At 43.1% G+C, this 16,914-nt stretch overlaps 1 protein-coding gene and 1 long non-coding RNA gene across 6 annotated transcripts in view; one reads left to right on the top strand and one right to left on the bottom strand.

Moving 5' to 3' along the window:
- Positions 1–7,413, top strand: part of SASH1 (SAM and SH3 domain containing 1) — a gene marked incomplete at its 5' end in the record, with an annotated part of 289,754 nt that extends 282,341 nt beyond the window's left edge. For all 5 annotated transcript variants that reach the window (XM_079146821.1, XM_079146820.1, XM_079146819.1 and 2 more), the window contains 3 exons: positions 185–1,311; positions 2,499–2,630; positions 4,089–7,413. In XM_079146821.1, coding sequence (XP_079002947.1) covers positions 185–1,311; positions 2,499–2,630; positions 4,089–4,352 — 1,523 coding nt within the window. In that variant the 3' untranslated portion in view covers positions 4,353–7,413. The remainder of the gene's footprint in view (positions 1–184; positions 1,312–2,498; positions 2,631–4,088) is intronic.
- The window catches only part of LOC306665415, a 461,853-nt gene that overhangs the window by 80,952 nt on the left and 363,987 nt on the right, over positions 1–16,914 (bottom strand). The window lies entirely within an intron of this gene.

Raw genomic sequence — 16,914 nt, 5'->3', positions numbered from 1 at the left:
TGAGTCTTTTTATTAGTTCTTTCTAAAAATAAAAATGGGACCCACTTCACCCAATGTCTTGAACAATGACTGTGTCTTTAGTGTAATCCCACAATGGGGTGTGGGAACTGGAGACCTCAAATATGCCAGCACGTCTTAATGCATGCATCTGACTGATTGGCTTTAAAATGTGATTGTCTCACAGGCAAGACTCAGAAAACTGGCCTCTTATCTGTCAAGTCGTCAACTGAGTCCAGCCTGAAGTCTTTTAACAGGAATCAGCTGGGCAACTACCCGACATTGCCTTTAACGAAGTCAGTGGACGCAGGGAAGCGGGGAGAGGAGAGCAGGCTTGGCCGAGGTCTCACCCCTGACACTTCCAAGCACTGTGACCCGCCCTTAGTAACTGGTTTGAATAAGAACCGGAGAAGCCTCCCCGTTTCCATCTGTCGGAGCTGTGAGACCCTGGAGGACCCCCAGACGGTGGGAGCCTGGCCCCGATCCCATTCCCTGGATGATCTTCAAGGAGAGCCTGACGCTGAAAAAGATGTGCCTACTGAGGTGACAGAACCCTCCCCTCAGACTGTACCTGAAGTGCCACAAAAGACAACTGCCTCTACCGCAAAGGTCCAGGCCCGTGAGCGACTTTCCGCTGTCGACAATGCATTGCTACTGACCCAAAGCAAGAGATTTTCTGAACCTCAGAAAATGACTACTAAGAAACCCGATGGCCCCACAGCCGCCAGCGACCGCAGCTCATCACTTCCTCAGTGTTTGCCCAGAAACTCTGAGGCTCAGCCTCCCGGAGCCAAACACAGTTTAACAAGGACATCTCTGGAGGCTCACCGAAAAGGACCTGATTTTGAAGGAACATACCATCCCCCAGGCACCAAAGAAGGGGCAGATGCTGAACAGAGGGTCCCTGAAACACGGACACAGCCAAAAGCTCCACAGCCTCCACCTGTTCCTGCTAAAAAGAGCAGAGAACGCCTTGCTAACGGCCTCCACCTGGTGCCCGGGGGCCCTGGCGGGACCCTGCCCAGCCCTGATGCTCCCAGTCTGCCCATAAAGAAGACCAGCCCCTCCGACTGCCCAGCACCTGCCGCCCGGTCGCCCTCGGGCCCGGAGCCCGGCAGCCCCCCCTGCACCAGGCCACCGCCCTGGCTCTCGGAGCTGCCCGAGAGCGCCAGCCTGCAAGAGCACGGCGTGAGGCTGGGCGCCGCGCTGAGCAGGAAGGTGTCCTGCGCCCGGGGCGTGGATCTGGAGATGCTCACCGAAAGCAAGCTGCACGCTGAGGGCATCGATCTCACCGAGGAGCCCTACTCCGACAAGGTACTCAAGGCGCAGCCCCACTGCACTGGCCCTTCTTTTTTGGCATTTCAGGCAGCCTGGTGTTCTGAGAGTGCTGCTGGGTGACCCGCCCCTCCAGTGGCCCCTGGTGGACAGGGAGCACCATCCCCAGATTAAATGCAAGTGGAGCCCTGCAGTCTTCTTTTCTTTTGCTCTTGCTTGTTAGTTTCTAGTTTGGGGCAGTTTTGCTTTGCAGGGAGAATGATCAGTGCCAGATCTGGTTTGCAAGAAGGATCATTTAGTGGGCAGGAGACCAAGTCCAAGTGTGGGTATCCTACTTGACAGGAACACCTCCCCACTTCATTTCCATATAGGTCAGCTGGGGTTAAAAATAACCTGCATAACTACTTCTTAGATGGCTTCCTGGGAGCAAAGAACAGTAAATGTGAACATACTTTGAAAATTGTAGAGCCCTGTTCAAATGTAATATAGTAATTATGGTGCAAAATTATCTGTAGATTGTGGAAGGAAAGATAATATTTAAAAAATTGTATCCCAAACATTTAAATCTGTAATGAAAAAAATCATTTCTCTTTTGAAGAAGAAAAAAAGATTTACCAGTACCAAAGTGACTTTGAAGACAAATCAATAACAGTGATGACTCTACATTACTCCTGAAATGCATGTTTTATATGAGAATTCTTGTTACAAAATTCTAATGGCATGAATGCCTTTCTATAACGTTTCGTGAATCAACCCCATTGAAAGGAAAATGGGAAGAATATAACAGGAAATGTGGTGTAGGGATGTGGCGGTATAACTTGTAACAGATGAAGGGCCAAGAGTAGAATATCTAGAACAGAAATTCATCTTTCTGCAGTTTAGGAGACTGACTATATTCAACAATATTGGAGGAACCAGATTTTGCAAAATGGTGAGGTAGAGTCACGTGAAGGCATTGGCCTGAAAACCACAAGATGCTCATGTTCTGCCCTCATATTTCAAACCATTTTTCTAGAATGTACCATTATCTGGAAGATGTAAATGTATTTCCTCAAAAGCATCCATCCCAGTGATAAAGAACATATAGTTATTTCATATTAAAACTTTCGGTGTTATTTCCCCGAAGCTTAAATGTCTTATCCTACCTTATGTTTGATGTATCTTAGAAAAAGAAAAAAAAAAATCTGTACCACCTTTCATGCCCCATTTTTCTTCTTCCCTGGCAGCATGGCCGCTGTGGGATTCCAGAAGCCCTGGTGCAAAGATACGCAGAAGACCTAGATCAGCCTGAGAGGGACGTTGCCACCAACTTGGACCAGATCCGCGTGAAGTTGCTCCGGAAGCAGCACCGCATGGCGGTGAGCAGCAAATGCCTCCGGTGGTCCCTCCCACAGCTGTCTGTAGTGCGTTTAGTTACAGTGCTGATATTGTGCACTAATCAGTGCTAAGCAAATGAGGCTTGGTGTAGCCCTGCAGAGGAGACAGCTGGGCAGAGTAATACACGGTCAGCCTGGAATTTGGAGGTGGGGTGCTGGGGGTCAAACCCAGGGCCTCATGCATGCTCTCCACTGAGCTTTGCCCCCAGTACCTAGAAATTTTTCAAGATACAATTTTAGAAAGAAAATTATCTATAATCCTAGCACTATGACAACGTTTTAAAAAATCTATCTATGGGCCCGAAATTTTAGTTAGGAAGAATAATGTCAAAGAACTCTATTGTACCACATATGACTAGAGTTAATAACAATATATTGTACATTAGAAAATTACTAAAGCAGTAGATTTTAAGTGTTCTCAGAAGAAAAGTGCTAACTACATGAGGTGGTGCATAAGTTAAATGGCTTAATTTAACCATCGCACAATGTGTATTCCTCAAAGCATCAGGTTGTACACCCCTAAGTATATCCAGTTTTTACTTCTCACTTTACAAAAACCTAGTCATTTCTATGCGCATACCTAATAGTAAATGTACAGTTTGGAAACCCAATTGTTTTTAGTTATCAGATCGTGAATCTGTTTTGCTGTTACAAAAAAAATTCTTTTTTATAATCAGTATTTCAGTGTGTCCTATTAGATTATTGTTCCTTAATATAGCCAATTGTGTATTGTTGAAAATTTCAATTTTTTTCCAGTTTTTTTTACTTTAAATAACATAGTAAAGAATATCTTTGTAGACTTCCAAGGTAATTTCTGAAGTCATATTCTTTTCTTAATCAAGATTGTACAAAATTTCCAGGATTTCCACACATGTTACACATCACCTTTATGAAAGATGTAGCCCTATGTGTACCCAGTAGTCAAATTTAAATGTGCATTTCCCTGTCCTAGCCAACACTTGATATTATTGTATTCTAAGTCCTTTTGAACTATATTAATCAAATACATAATTTTGTTTCTTAATTTAGATTCAAAATATAGTATAAAATTGAATTTATAAAAACCTTACTCCTTGAGTACCATTTTTCTCACATTCACACAGGTTTTTCCCTGCAAATCACCTGAGGGATCTCCTGCTGAAAAATATAGCACATAGAGGCAAAATAGGATCTATAAAGGCTTACAGTTTGGAGACTTGGACACATAATTGGGGTTTAAGTCCAGATGCCTTCTAGAACCTTCTAGAACACTTTCTTAAAGATTTGTTCATCATTGAGAATCCTTTATGCTAGTCTTGATTTTTGATATAACAATAGCACTTTCTAATACTCTAGCAGTGGTGTGCTTTAGTACCATCCCTTTTAGGAATATAAGAAGTGGTCCTTCCTTGGCACATGCAGAGTCTTTGTGACACTGGGTTTTTTTTTTTATTTATCCAGATCCCAAGTGGCGGCCTTACAGAAATCTGTAGAAAGCCTCTGTCTCCCGGATGCGTTGCCTCTGTGTCCGACTGGCTCATTTCCATTGGCCTGCCCATGTACACCAGCACCCTCTCTGATGCGGGGTTCAGCACACTGAGCCAAGTGCCTTCTCTGTCCCACTCTTGCCTTCAGGAGGCCGGCATCACAGAGGAGCGACACATAAGGAAGCTTGTATCCGCAGCCAGACTCTTCAAACTTCCACCAAGCCCCGAGGCCATGTAGCCAGGCCCGAGCCAGGCTCCCGATAGACCTCCCTGGACAAGAGCCAGCCTTTCACTGTGCTTACGAAGCTGATGCAATTCCTCCATCTCTGGCAGGCCAGCCAGATTCAGAAGAAGGGCCCCGAGTATGGCCTACAGAGAGTGAAACCCAGGCACAGGACCGAGGACCTTCTCCAGAAAAGCCCCCCGAAGGAAATTGGTGCAGTTCTCTTTGACCCCCAAAGGCAAGACAAGCACTTATTTTCAGAACACAGAAGAGCCGATGCTGACCAGCTGCAAATGCTGTGCCTCCGGTCTGTCTTTGTGTACTGGCAGGGGGCTGGGAAAGGGCAGGACAGCCTGACCCATTTCTGAGCATGCCCTTGCCCTTCTGTTGGTCCTGTGGATGCCCGAGCCAGACAGACTTAGCTAGGCCAAAGTAACAGACTCTGGAGTAATTGTATACTATTGACCATGCGCATTTGTTCAGAAGTTAGAATATCTGGCTGTACCAGGAAAAAGAAAGTCCTATTCTCCTTTAGATAAACAAAAGACTTTTAAATAATTGCTTCCTAGCAATCAGCTTTTATTTGCCTTAATATAAGCTTCTAAGCATTATCTAACTAGTGTCCACAACCCTGTAACCCTAGTTCCAAATCTTCAGCTTAGACTGCCATCTAATGTATCTGGGATGTTTCCAGCAAAAATGGGCTTTTCTAATCGTCTCATTTTAACATGGCTTACTTTGTGGGATGTTTATTAGACACACATTTCATGTTGGCTTTTGGGTTTTAAACTAACTACACAAATCCAGGAAAAAGCCGTCTGAAATTCGTGTGTGTGTGTGTGTGTGTGTGTGTGTGTGTGTGTGTGTGTTAACTGCAATAACTGCCTTTAATTTTAATCAGTTTTGTATTCTGCCACATGAGTCACTCTGTTGCAGTATTGACTTGGAATCCTGACAACGTCCATTCCAAAATTCAGTCATCAGCTAATGGATCACCTTTGCAGAAAGTCATAAAGTTGAATATTTCAGAAAGTTGTTTCTAAAAAGGGAAGTATTTTATGAGATGCTATTAAAGTTTTTTCTTTTTGGTTTTATAATTAAGATAGCACTGTTCTTATTTAGATAACTCTTCTAATTCAAACAAGGGTTCGTGAGAGAGCCAGACAAACCACCTTAGCCAGGTGTTAAGAATTGCATGTTTTCAGTTGCTTTTCAGCTGATTTCAGCATATCGTATCCTCTTTTATTCTACTGTCTGATTTTCTAGCAAACAGCAAATTTAGACAACTCTTAAGGCTTCTGTTGCTTTCAAAATAATTTTTTCCTTCACATTCTTATCATGAGCACTATTTGAAATCTCAAATGTGATCATGTATAGGAGAAACATTTTGAACACATGATGACTTTGATCAGAAGTGCTCTGATATTTCATCTACAAATTATTTCCCTTGGGAGTAGGAAAAGTGATTTCATTAATTACAAAGTCATCTTTAACATATGCTTTATCTATCTGGATCCATGTCTCTGAGGAAAAGGACATTCTCAGGTGATTTTTTTTTTTTTCATGCTTTAGTATACATTTTTAAAAAATAATGTATTTTTCCTTAATAATATTCATTTCCTATAAGAGGCCATGTGAAGAAGTTGTGGAAATGTAAAATAAAAAAGGTAAAGCTGCCAAATTTCTATTGACTCTTGCAAACAGCTCATTTTTGTCCTCTCAGGCTCTGGAATAGCCCATCTGGAAGGTGCAGGGGGCTGCAGGGTTCTCAGATAACTACAGCATTCAAACAGATTTTCTGTACTGTGATGGAGGTGGGGCTATTTCTTCTTTGACATACCTCACTCGGCTTCACGTTCTGACAAATGTCGCAAAAAGATCACACGAAAGTCACGTTAGAGGTAAAAAAAAAAAGCGGAGGGGTGGGGGAGGGGAACTCTCGTGTGAATTTCCAAGTTTTAGTTCCTTCCCAGTGCAGGACTTTCACTGAAACTAGCACCAGAGGTTTCGAGAATGCCAAACCGTATTTTTATCGCTCTTCAGACGTCATTGCCTTTGCATGGAAAATTAAATTCAGGGACCACAAATAATTTTTAGTGTGAACGTCTGATCTAAGGGGGCTGAGGTTGTTTTTACTTTATTGTTCTTTTTTTTAAATTTTGTTTTATATCTTTAATGTTTGTTTGGTCTGCTTTTTCTTTCACCTTTTAATCTGGTCTGAGAAAAGCCTGAATGTTTGTATGTGACATTTGACTGAGGTGCTTTGGGGCTGCCTGTGGATGTTAGTGGACAGGTGGGAGGCTTTAGCAATATCCAGTTTTAATCATTTGCATTTGGTAAAAATTTTGAGTAACCGTGAAAATCATTGTCTTCCTTGGAAAGCACAAAAGAAACCTGGAAAGGCAGTTCAGCTCAGGTAGCTACACATGACATTGTGTATAATTTTTATGTCACAGCTTCTGGAAGGAAATACAGTTTCCCAAATACTATTTACATTCCTGGATAACCAAGAACAAATAGCTTTTCATGGGCTTTGCTTACTCAGAGGCCCTTTTCTCTATCCTGAACCCAGGTGTGGTTGAAATTAGAAATGACTCATGTTAGAAATCAGTTCCCGACATAGCAAAGTTTGCTTTCATAACTGCAGCAAAATAGTTCAGTTCCCCAAGTCACTTGCTACATGTGCATACTACATTATATTCAGAAAAAAATAATTGTCTGAGTCCAAGTTATCTTGATTTTAAATTAATAGAGAAAACAAACTGTCAAGCAAGTTATATAACAACTAACAACATTGCACTTTCTGTATATGAAATCAATATTTAAATAACTTATTTTTCTCCATTGCTGTTCTTAAACATTGTAAGTAGCTGTAATATACCAGTACCAATATGTTCTTGCAATTGCTTCAGCCCAAGAAAGCTGTGTATTGTTTTAAAATTTGTAAAAATTATTGTGATGATTCATTTAGCAAAAAGAAAGGTGGACAGAAGGGTTTTCCTATGTATCAGAACTTGTCTATAATTATGTCATCTATGTACCTAGAAAAAAAAGTAAATAAATTTCTTCAGTTGAATCTGCTTCTTTTGTTGTTCTTGGGATGTTTTAAAGGTGATGGGGTATATAGGAAGGAGAAATTAAGAAGTATGGTTAAGAAATGAAATATATTGTGAAAAATTATAAACAATTACTTCTGCCACATCACCACACTGTCTGACATGTACCTGGATTCTCTTTGTCGATTTATTGAATTTTTGTTTTTCAAATAGCCATTGAGTCATATAATCACAGCATCTTAGAAAGAGAATGTTGGAAATCACCTCTAAGTCCATCATTTTCAAATGAAGAATCTGAGGCCACATAGGTGGTTGACTGGCCTGATATTGCACAGTTAATAGAACCCAAGACTTCCTTTAAGAGAGAAAAAAAATCCAGGTCTGGATCTTCAAGAAATTAGTCGACTTGACAAAAATATATTTTCAGTATTACCACAATTGATAACAAAGACTTTTTTTTTTTTTTTTTTTATCCCTAGTGTCAGGAATCAAACTCAGTCTTGTGCATGTTAGGTAAATGCTCATCACTGAGCTGTACTGCCAGCCCCCAAAGACACATTTTTTTTAAATTGGGGGAGCAGGGTGTGTGGTATACCAAAGACATTTCTTGAGTAGATAATATATGCACTGGAGACAAAAAAAAAATCAGTCTCCTTTCTCGGCAACCCCCTTATTCCTGTCTCTACAAGCAGCTATTATGATAGTGTTGTTACAGCCTAGCTTTTCAGAAATACTCATGTATTTACAAATATAATTGCATATGTATTTTCCATACAGAAATGATATTATTAATTCTTCACACCTCCTCACTCTCATTTTAAATTAATATACCTTTGAAATCTTTCCATGTCAACACCCTGCCTTAAAGACTACAGAAAGTTCTATTAAGCTGGTAATTTATTTAACCAGTATTCTATGAACACATAACCTTTTGCTGTTACAAAAAAAAAACCATTATGAATATTATACCTTTATCGCTTGCCATGTAGAATAGCTGTATCCATGTTATGTGTGTTCTAAATTTTAAATCCACTGGTGGATTTCACTAAAGGAAACTACGAAGGTAGTTGTTTTAAAATTATTGCCCCCACACCTGATCCATTTTGGAAATGGGGATATTTCACGTTTTCTAAGAGTTTATCTTAACTGCTGCATTATCTTAAAGAACTAACCATAAACTTCAAACCTTGTTTATCCCAAGCAGACTGCAAAATCAATTCAAAGAAGAGACATTTCTCTTCACATTCCTAAGAAGGCTTGTTCTAATTACTCTTCATATTTAAGTACCTATGTTGTATTCACTTAGAAGTTATAAATAACATACATTTTATTAGGGAAAAGAAAAAGAGAAGGTAGTGGATAACTGTTCTTAAGCTGCACAATTCATTTTGGGGTTCCTAGAATCATGACTTTCTTCACCCTTAGCCACAAGGACCCTCTCAGGGCAAACTATACTCTGGACTTCCTGGGACTGTAAGCATGTGTGAGTTTAGGGGAGAAAGAGGTGACTTATTAAAACAGAGGTCAGGGGACCACAGACAATATTTATTAGAAGCATTTCAATTCCTCATTCAAGGCCCCTCCAGTACCATGAGTTCAGAGAAGACCACTCTGCAAAGAGAATTTAGCTTTATTTCCTGCTATGACTTGAATGTGTCCCAAATAGTTCATGTATTGGGAACTTAATATCCAAGTTTATATATTGATGATATTTGGAGGTGGAGCCTTGGGGAGGTAATTAGGACTAGATGAAGTCATGTGGGTGGGACCCACTGTGGGTATTAGTGATTTTATAGGAAGAAGGAGAAAGGGAGCTGTCACTCCTGCTCTATCTGGCCGGATGATGCCTTCTGCCATGTTATCATACAGCAAGAAGGCCCTTACTGGATGCTGCACCTCCATCTTGGACTTGCCAGCTTTCCAGAACTGTAAGGGAGAAATCTCAGTACTTTAAAAAATCACTCAGTCTGTTGTATTATGTTATAGCAATACAATGTGAACTAAGCCCACATCCTTATCTGAAAGTGCTAACCAAAGCAAGCTAGAGTCCAATATGGAAGAACTTGGGCCACTTATGTGAGGGTCATTGTAGCTAAGAATAATCTCACTGGAATTCACCTCCATGTCCATTCAGCTGCAACAGACTTTCCCCCAAAGTTAGATAATGAATATGGTTGGAACTGTAAGAGTTGAATGCAAAGGACTGTAGGATCCTGAAACAGGCTGAGTGCAGAAAAGAACGGAGGAGACAGTTATATAGATTATCATCAAGTGTCATTCGGCTGTTAAAGTCCTAAAAGCACAAGAAAATAATTGAGAAATAGCATCTCCTACAAGCCCAAACTACTGATTCTCCTGCCCCTCTCCCTGAGTGAATGGTCTCTTCCCTGTCCGGTAGGAAGAGCAGAAACCATGCGTTGCACCTTGCAAACTCTGTAGCATCCTCATTTAGTCTTCCCTTCTTGTTTCTGCCATAAAAAAAAAGAGGTGTTGATCCACCTGCCAATCCTTCTACTTTAACTCAAGATCCTCCAGTCTGGGGACCCCCAGGCCATCATCAGTTCCCTCTCTTCTCCATAGCTTCTTCCTGAACTTGTTTGCAGTAGGCCATTGCTGTTCTTTTTGTTCTTTTCAGGCTGCCCTACCTTCCTCTCCTCTCTCTCTCTCTCTCTCTCTCTCTCTCTCTCTCTCTCTCTCTCTCTCTCTCTCTCTCTCTCTCTCTCCCCCCTCCTCCCTTTCCTCACATTTCAAGTGATCTTAACACAACCTTCAGTTATGCTGTCCCCATTCACCCCTGAGCAGTGAGCATAGCCCAGGAATCAGGCTCTTAGGCTGAATGTCATCCACACGAGAGGACTGGAACTGAATGGTGCTGGCGGAAGTGCCCCATGGTGATGCCCAAGAGTCCGTGAAGCCCAGAAAACGAGGCGCCCTCTGCCTTCCTGTCCTTCTCTTTGATTCCTGTGCCAATGGCTGCCAAATACTTTTGCTCATTGAATAAATAATTGAAGCAGGAAGAACTCTACTGCACCTGTTGAAGTTGGCCTGTACATGTTCTTAACCATAAGTTTAAATATTTGCACAACTGCACAGTTCCCTCTGTACTGCAAGCATTTGTGTTGAAAAATAAAACAGCAACATTACTTTTAAATATGTATCAATTGGAAAATAAATACCATAGAACTTTGATACCTTCCCCTGACCATTGAAAGGACACAAGAACAATTTAAAATTTTTATTCCATTCCTTTTCCTTCTAAAGATCCTGTATCCATTCTACTTCCTCCACAGATTTTCATCCTAATATAATATATTTTTATATGCATATTTGTTCATCTTATTTCCCTGTAACAAAAATGTTTATGAACAGATATTCATTTTTATCTTTTGATTATTATGCTCTATCTGTTAAAAAATCTGAATTTTGTTATCCCTATATTATTATCATTGACCAATTCTTTACCAATATATAGCATTATTGTAATTTTGACAAGTAATGATCAAATATAAAAATTAAAGTTGGAAATGTCTCACATTAGATGGAGGGGTTGGGGGGAGGGTTGCTGCCGTAGGGTACCTTGATCCTAGAAAATGTTGTAACAGCAGTTACTTCCAGATTTCCTAATTAAAGTCCCGGAAATTTTTACAACCTGTTAAAACTATTAAAATAGATGCTTTTTTTTTTAAATAAGAGAAAGACATGTATGAAAGAAAAGATGAGAAAGGAATCCTGGCAGGATGATCAGGCAGATCAGTGTTAGGACCACACTGATCTAGAAACAGATTCCCTCATCACAGTTATGAAGGCAGTAGGCTTTGAAAAGAATCACAGATTGAAGACCTTTGCAGTAGGCTACCTGGGGTTCTTCTGAAACTTTCCCTTTCTTGCTCATAAGCCAGAGTTGCTGGTTTTGCCTGTGAAGAAAGATCCATCAACTATAACGGTGTGAACTGTTTTTTCCTTTTAAAATCTCCCTTTCAACCCCACATTTCCCTCATCTTGATGATCCTTGCTCTCTGTCTCTTGCTTTTCCAGACAAATGTCTTAAAAGATGCTCCTGCCCATTATCTCCTCCTCCTTACTCTCTGACATTTGCAGCCCATGGCTCCCTGGTTGCAAACAAGACCTCCAAGGGAAGCAACGTTCTGCCTGTGAACTGGAGAGCAGACCTCCCTGCCCCTGCCCTGTCCTCTCTGGGGCATCTGATGGTGTTATCATGCACTACCTCCTCCTCCTCCTGAGCTTCCACTTCACCCCGCTTTGGAACATTCCACTGATAACTGCTGCCTCTCAGTGTCCTTGGCAGCCTCCTCCTCCTCTACTCACCCTTTGACTGTTCTAGAACCCCAGACTTTCATCCAAGGGCCTCGTCTCACTCTTGGTGATCTCTGTACTTTTCTTTTCACCCCAGAGCCAGGTTCGAGTGAGAGAAAGAACCCCAGACATCATCCCTTAACAAACTTTAAATCTGGCCAGGGGATGCGTCCAAACTCAAGTCCTTCCCAAGTTGGAACATAAACCAATCCAAAGGAGCACAGTTTGTAACAAACTGCTGAGTCCCGGCCAGGCACAGCCGCGGAGCATCAGCCAATCACAGGCGGCCAACTGACTGAAATCCGGCCCACGGTGGGGCTGACTCTACGTCCTTTGGGGCTTCCTGTCCTCAGGTGCTGCTGCGGGACAGCGCAGTGGGCTGGAGCGCTTACCGCCAGCTCAGTTCTGAGGGCCGCCCCTTTGGCCAATCATTCTTTCCTCAAACTTTGTTAACTTGAAGTTGCTATGGTTTTCCCTTCTAAAACACGTAAGAGGAGACGTAATGCTTTTAACTAAGAAGATGTTTATTATAACAAGAACAAACTACAGGCTAAGATCCTGGCACAGCTGGTTGGCTTGTTGGAGTCTCCATCTGCAGCTCGGTTTCTTCGCAGCTCCGCGGTTGTTGTGCTGGGTTTCGTATCCAGACCGAAATAAAGTCAAGAAGAAAAACCAGAGGCTCCATTCCTCTGTGTGGGAACATCATTCTCTTATTTCTGGTCCTTGGGACCAACTTCTATTCTTAGGGAGTCATTTCTGAGTGGGAAAGCTGCCACTCTGTCTTGTCTTCTGGCCCTTCATTGGTTGGTCCATCGCGTGACATGATTTGGGTAGAAAGCCAGAAGAGGGTGGTAGAATCAGCTGTTTCCTGGAGAAAAGCACCGTATGGTGGCTGCAGGCAGCTGACACACTTAATTCATTCAGTGAACACTGGATGGTCATTTAATGTCCCTACTCCACCAAAGAGTAACTCCAGGATAGCAGGGACCTTTTTTAGTTTATTCCTCTGCCACCAGCACCCAGAACAGTGATTGACACATGGAGGTGCTGAAAAATACATATTGAATAAGAAGGTTTAGAGAAGTGAAGACACTTTTCCAGGCTGGCACTGCCAGTAAGTCACAGAGCTAAGATTTAAACACAAATTCGTTTGTTCAGAATTCCTAGTCACTCTTGACTTCTTTTTCCTCTCACATTCCACATTCAGCATCAGGAAGTCCTGTTGTCTGCACTTCCAAAGTCTCTCCAGAACCTGATGACTTCTCACTACATTCATGTACTGCTACCATGCTAGCCCAAGCCACGACCATTGTCCTTCCCTGGATTGTCACCAAGGTCTCCTGCTTCCTTGCTTCCATCCCGCCCTCTCTTAGCTCACATAGTTGCCTGGGTGACTCTCATGTCTCCCTACACATTTTTATGTTGAAGCCACACCACCAAGTGTGATAGTATTAGAAGGTGGGTACTTTGGGAGGAGTCCCCATGTTGAGATTAATGCCCTGTACGAGAAGAGGAAGAGCCTGTCTCCCTCCACTTCTTCTCTCTACCTTGTGAGGACAGAGTAGAGAAGGCAGAATGTGCAAAGCCAGGAAAGGATCCCCATGGGGACTGAATTTGCCAGCACCTTGATCATGGACTTTCCATCCAGGACTGTGAGAAAACAGATTACTGTTGTGTAAGTCACCAGGTCTACAGAATTCCATCAGGGCAGCCCAAGCAAATACAGACCCTAAAAGTATAAGTCAGATCTTGCCACTCCTCTGCTTAGAACTCGGTGGTGGCTCCCCACTTGTTTCAGAGTCAAGGACGAACACTTTACAATAGCCTCCAAGGCTTATGAAACTGTCTCCTGTTGCCAGCTGGCCTCACTCCATCACTAGAACCTTCAGCCAGGCTTCTTGGTCCTCAAACCTACCAGACAGGTTCCCACCTTAGGTCTTTTCGGGTCCTCCTCTACCTGGAATGCTCTTTTCCCCAAAATCTTTATGATTAATTCCCTCATGCCCTCCTCCTGCAGGTCTTTGCTCAGATCTTACCGTAGGAGGCTCACCTGCCTCTGCCACCGCTCAATTCCCCTACTTGTTCTGTTTCCCTCTAGCATTCATTTCTCACCTTGTAGTGTACTGTGCAGTTTATTACTTTGTTTAATGCTTATGCTTATTATCTGTCTCGGAGTGCAATTTAAGATCCGGGAATGCACAGGTTTGCTCTCAGATCAACCAGAAACCTCTCCATTTGACACGAATATGTGTTGATTGTCCGTGAACTACCAGCCCTGAATCCTAAATGTTAAATCTGGAGGGGACTCGTTTTAACCCTTCCATTTAATAGAGAAAAGACAGAGACTCAGAGGCGCTGTTCCTTCATCTATAAAGGCGCTAAGGTCATACACAGATGACTAAGGACAGAGTAAATAGACGAATACACAGCTCCTCTCTGCCCTTCGAAAGCTTACTTGGAGCTCTTGAGCGTCCGTGGCTTAGAAAGAAATCAGATCCCAGAACCTCTTGCAGCGAGCTCTTGCACAAGGAGTAGTTACTGCAGCGTGCGGCCACCAGAGGGCACTGGTCTTCCAGGCTGAAGGCTACCAAAGCCTGGGGAGGAAGAGGAGCTCTGGAGGAAAGTGGCCGCACTGCGCAGCCGCAGCCAAAGGGAGCTCCTGATTGCCAGCAACTTGGAAACCAAACGCCGCTGCGGGAGCAAGAGCAAGGCTTGGGTGACCCTCCAAGTGCTTTGTAAAACTATGAAAATGCTCTAGGAGAATGAGAATGAGTAAATGAAAGAACGTAGTCTGTTTTAATAAACGCTGCAGCCCTCTTGACTCCCTGGCAGTCTGCTTTTCTTCACCAGAGGTGGGTGACCTGCCTCAGTTTCATGAATTCTGTGTGGCTGCGTGTCTCTGGGTGTACTCAGGTGCCCTCCTGCCTGTTTTAGGAGTAAGTTGGGGACAGGTAGTGTTTAAGTGTCTCTGAAACAAAGTCCTTAACTTTAGATGCCCATGAGGTGGAACTCCACACTCATTTTTTTATTTGAATGGCATTTAATCGTTGGTGGCCAAGAATAGCCCAACACTGTAATAAGAACAGTAGCCTCCAGATGTGCATTGTACTCATACATACCTGAAAGTATGAAACTTTCACACTGGTGACCGGGCCGTGGACAGTATGTTTCCTATTTTACAGCTGCGGGGCCCCAGGGACTTCTAGGTAGAAGAGATGAGGCTAGACCTTGGCTTATTTTATTCTGATAACTTATGACTTACCCACTACTGGTTCTCAGCCTGAGCTGCATATTAAAATCACCTGGCGTATTAGGGTTCCACTAGAAAAACAGAACCAGTGGGCAATACATATGTAGAGATTTGTTGCCTGGCATTGGCAATTGTCTGAAATTCACAGGACAGACCACCAGGGAGAGTAGTTGGCTGAAGCTGCTGTCCACATGGAACTTCTTTTTCATCGAGGAAGCCTCAACTTGCTCTTAAGATCTTTCAACAAATTGAATCAGGGCCCAGATAGACCAGGATCATCTCTTATTTAATGCCAATTGATTATGGACTTTAATCCCACCTGCAACACCTGAATTAGCATTTGACTAACTGGAGATAGTAACCCAAGTTGACACATTGAAACCCCCGTAACACCTGGGAAGCCTTTGGAAAGGGGGCTGCCTGGGCCTCAAGCCAGAACACTTGAATATGAACAGGAAGAGTGGAGCCAGGACACTCGTGGGGTATCTTTCAAGCTCCCCAAGCTACTGATGCATTGAGAGGGTTAAGAACTGTGCATTTCCTCAGTGACAGTTTCTCTGGGGTCTTGACTTTGCAGAACCACTAGCACTTGGTGCACTCTTTGGGTCACTTGGGGATAGCATGGTCTTGCTGTATGACCCCAGGCAGGCTCTTCCCCACTTAGCCTCATTGCCATCATCTATACAAGGAGAAGACGAGGGGTGGGTAGGTCCTCACTGGCCCACCAACCTTTATCCAACGGCCTCCCTACTGTTGATGACAGAATCTTTTGTTTTGTTGACCTCAGAAATTCCAGTCCCAGGATGTGGAATGTATTTGATCCAAACCAGTCCTGGTGGTGCGGACCCTACTGACCAGCTTCCCTTATAGCCAGTGGTGAGCACAGGGCTCAGTAGCAGCCAATGAGGCCCAGGTAAAGTCAGCTCTGGTCTTTGGGGTGATGTTTCTTTTCCTAACAGAGAGCAAGACCAACCCCCCATTTTACTCCCACCTCTTGACAGGCAGCAGTGAGAGGATGGGAAGGGGGTGGGACCATGAGTCTCCCACCAAGGAGGAGAAAGGGAAATGACTAAGTGGGGCCTTCAATGCCACTGTGGAGCCATCTCCCACCTGCAGTTACAAAAGGTTTCCTAGGAAAACCTGCTACAATCAGCAGCAGATAGCAAGGAAAGGGAGAGGATGGTTCTTAGTTGGTATTTGTGGGGCTAACAGTGGAATCTGGGAGATGGAAGATTCTCAGCTCTGCGATCTGGCTGAACGTGCACACTCCTTGGCTGTAGTGAAAGCCCGCTCATCTCCCTTCAGAAAGAAGAGCTAGTCCTGAAAGGAGCATCAAGTCCCTCGGAGCTATAGCCATTCCTGTGCCAACAGATGTGCTTTCTCTCCTCAGCTCTCTGGAACATTCCATGGTGGATTCCTCTGTCTGTCTTGGCTAACATCATCCTCACCCCATCTTCCCTTCTCTGCCTGTGTGAATCCCACCATCTGAAATCAAGCCTCCTCCAGCAAGGCCTAGCAGCCCCAGGGGCTCCTGACAGCCCAGCGCCCTTCCTATGGAGACCTTTGCCTGAAGTATTTGATCTCAGGACAGTAAAAGAGTCCTCAGGGAGGGGTCCAAATGTGTTTCCCCCTAACAACTAAATTCTTAATAAATCAATTCAAACCCGTGTTTAAAAGTGTCACAAATTGACTAAAATTCTGTTCAGGGATATTTTGCTCTCTCTCATGCATGCTACTTCGTTTCCTTAATTATGACATTAAACTGAAGGATGAGTGACAGGAGTCAGAGAAAACCAACAGCTTAGAGTTAGTTCCATGTCTGAAAATAACTACCCAGATTGATCTGTTTTAAAAAGGTAAGGTCATCTTTTTCTGTTTAATTTAATTGCTTCAGTCCCACTTACTCAAATTACAGAGTGTGTTGTATTTCTCCTAAGATGCTCCTGTAAAAAATTGC

The sequence above is a fragment of the Sciurus vulgaris genome, assembly GCF_902686455.1.
Source record: "Sciurus vulgaris genome assembly, chromosome: 7".
NCBI lineage: Eukaryota > Metazoa > Chordata > Mammalia > Rodentia > Sciuridae > Sciurus > Sciurus vulgaris.
The sequence above is the reverse complement of the archived record's forward strand: the minus strand, read 5'-3'. Positions and strand labels throughout refer to the sequence as shown.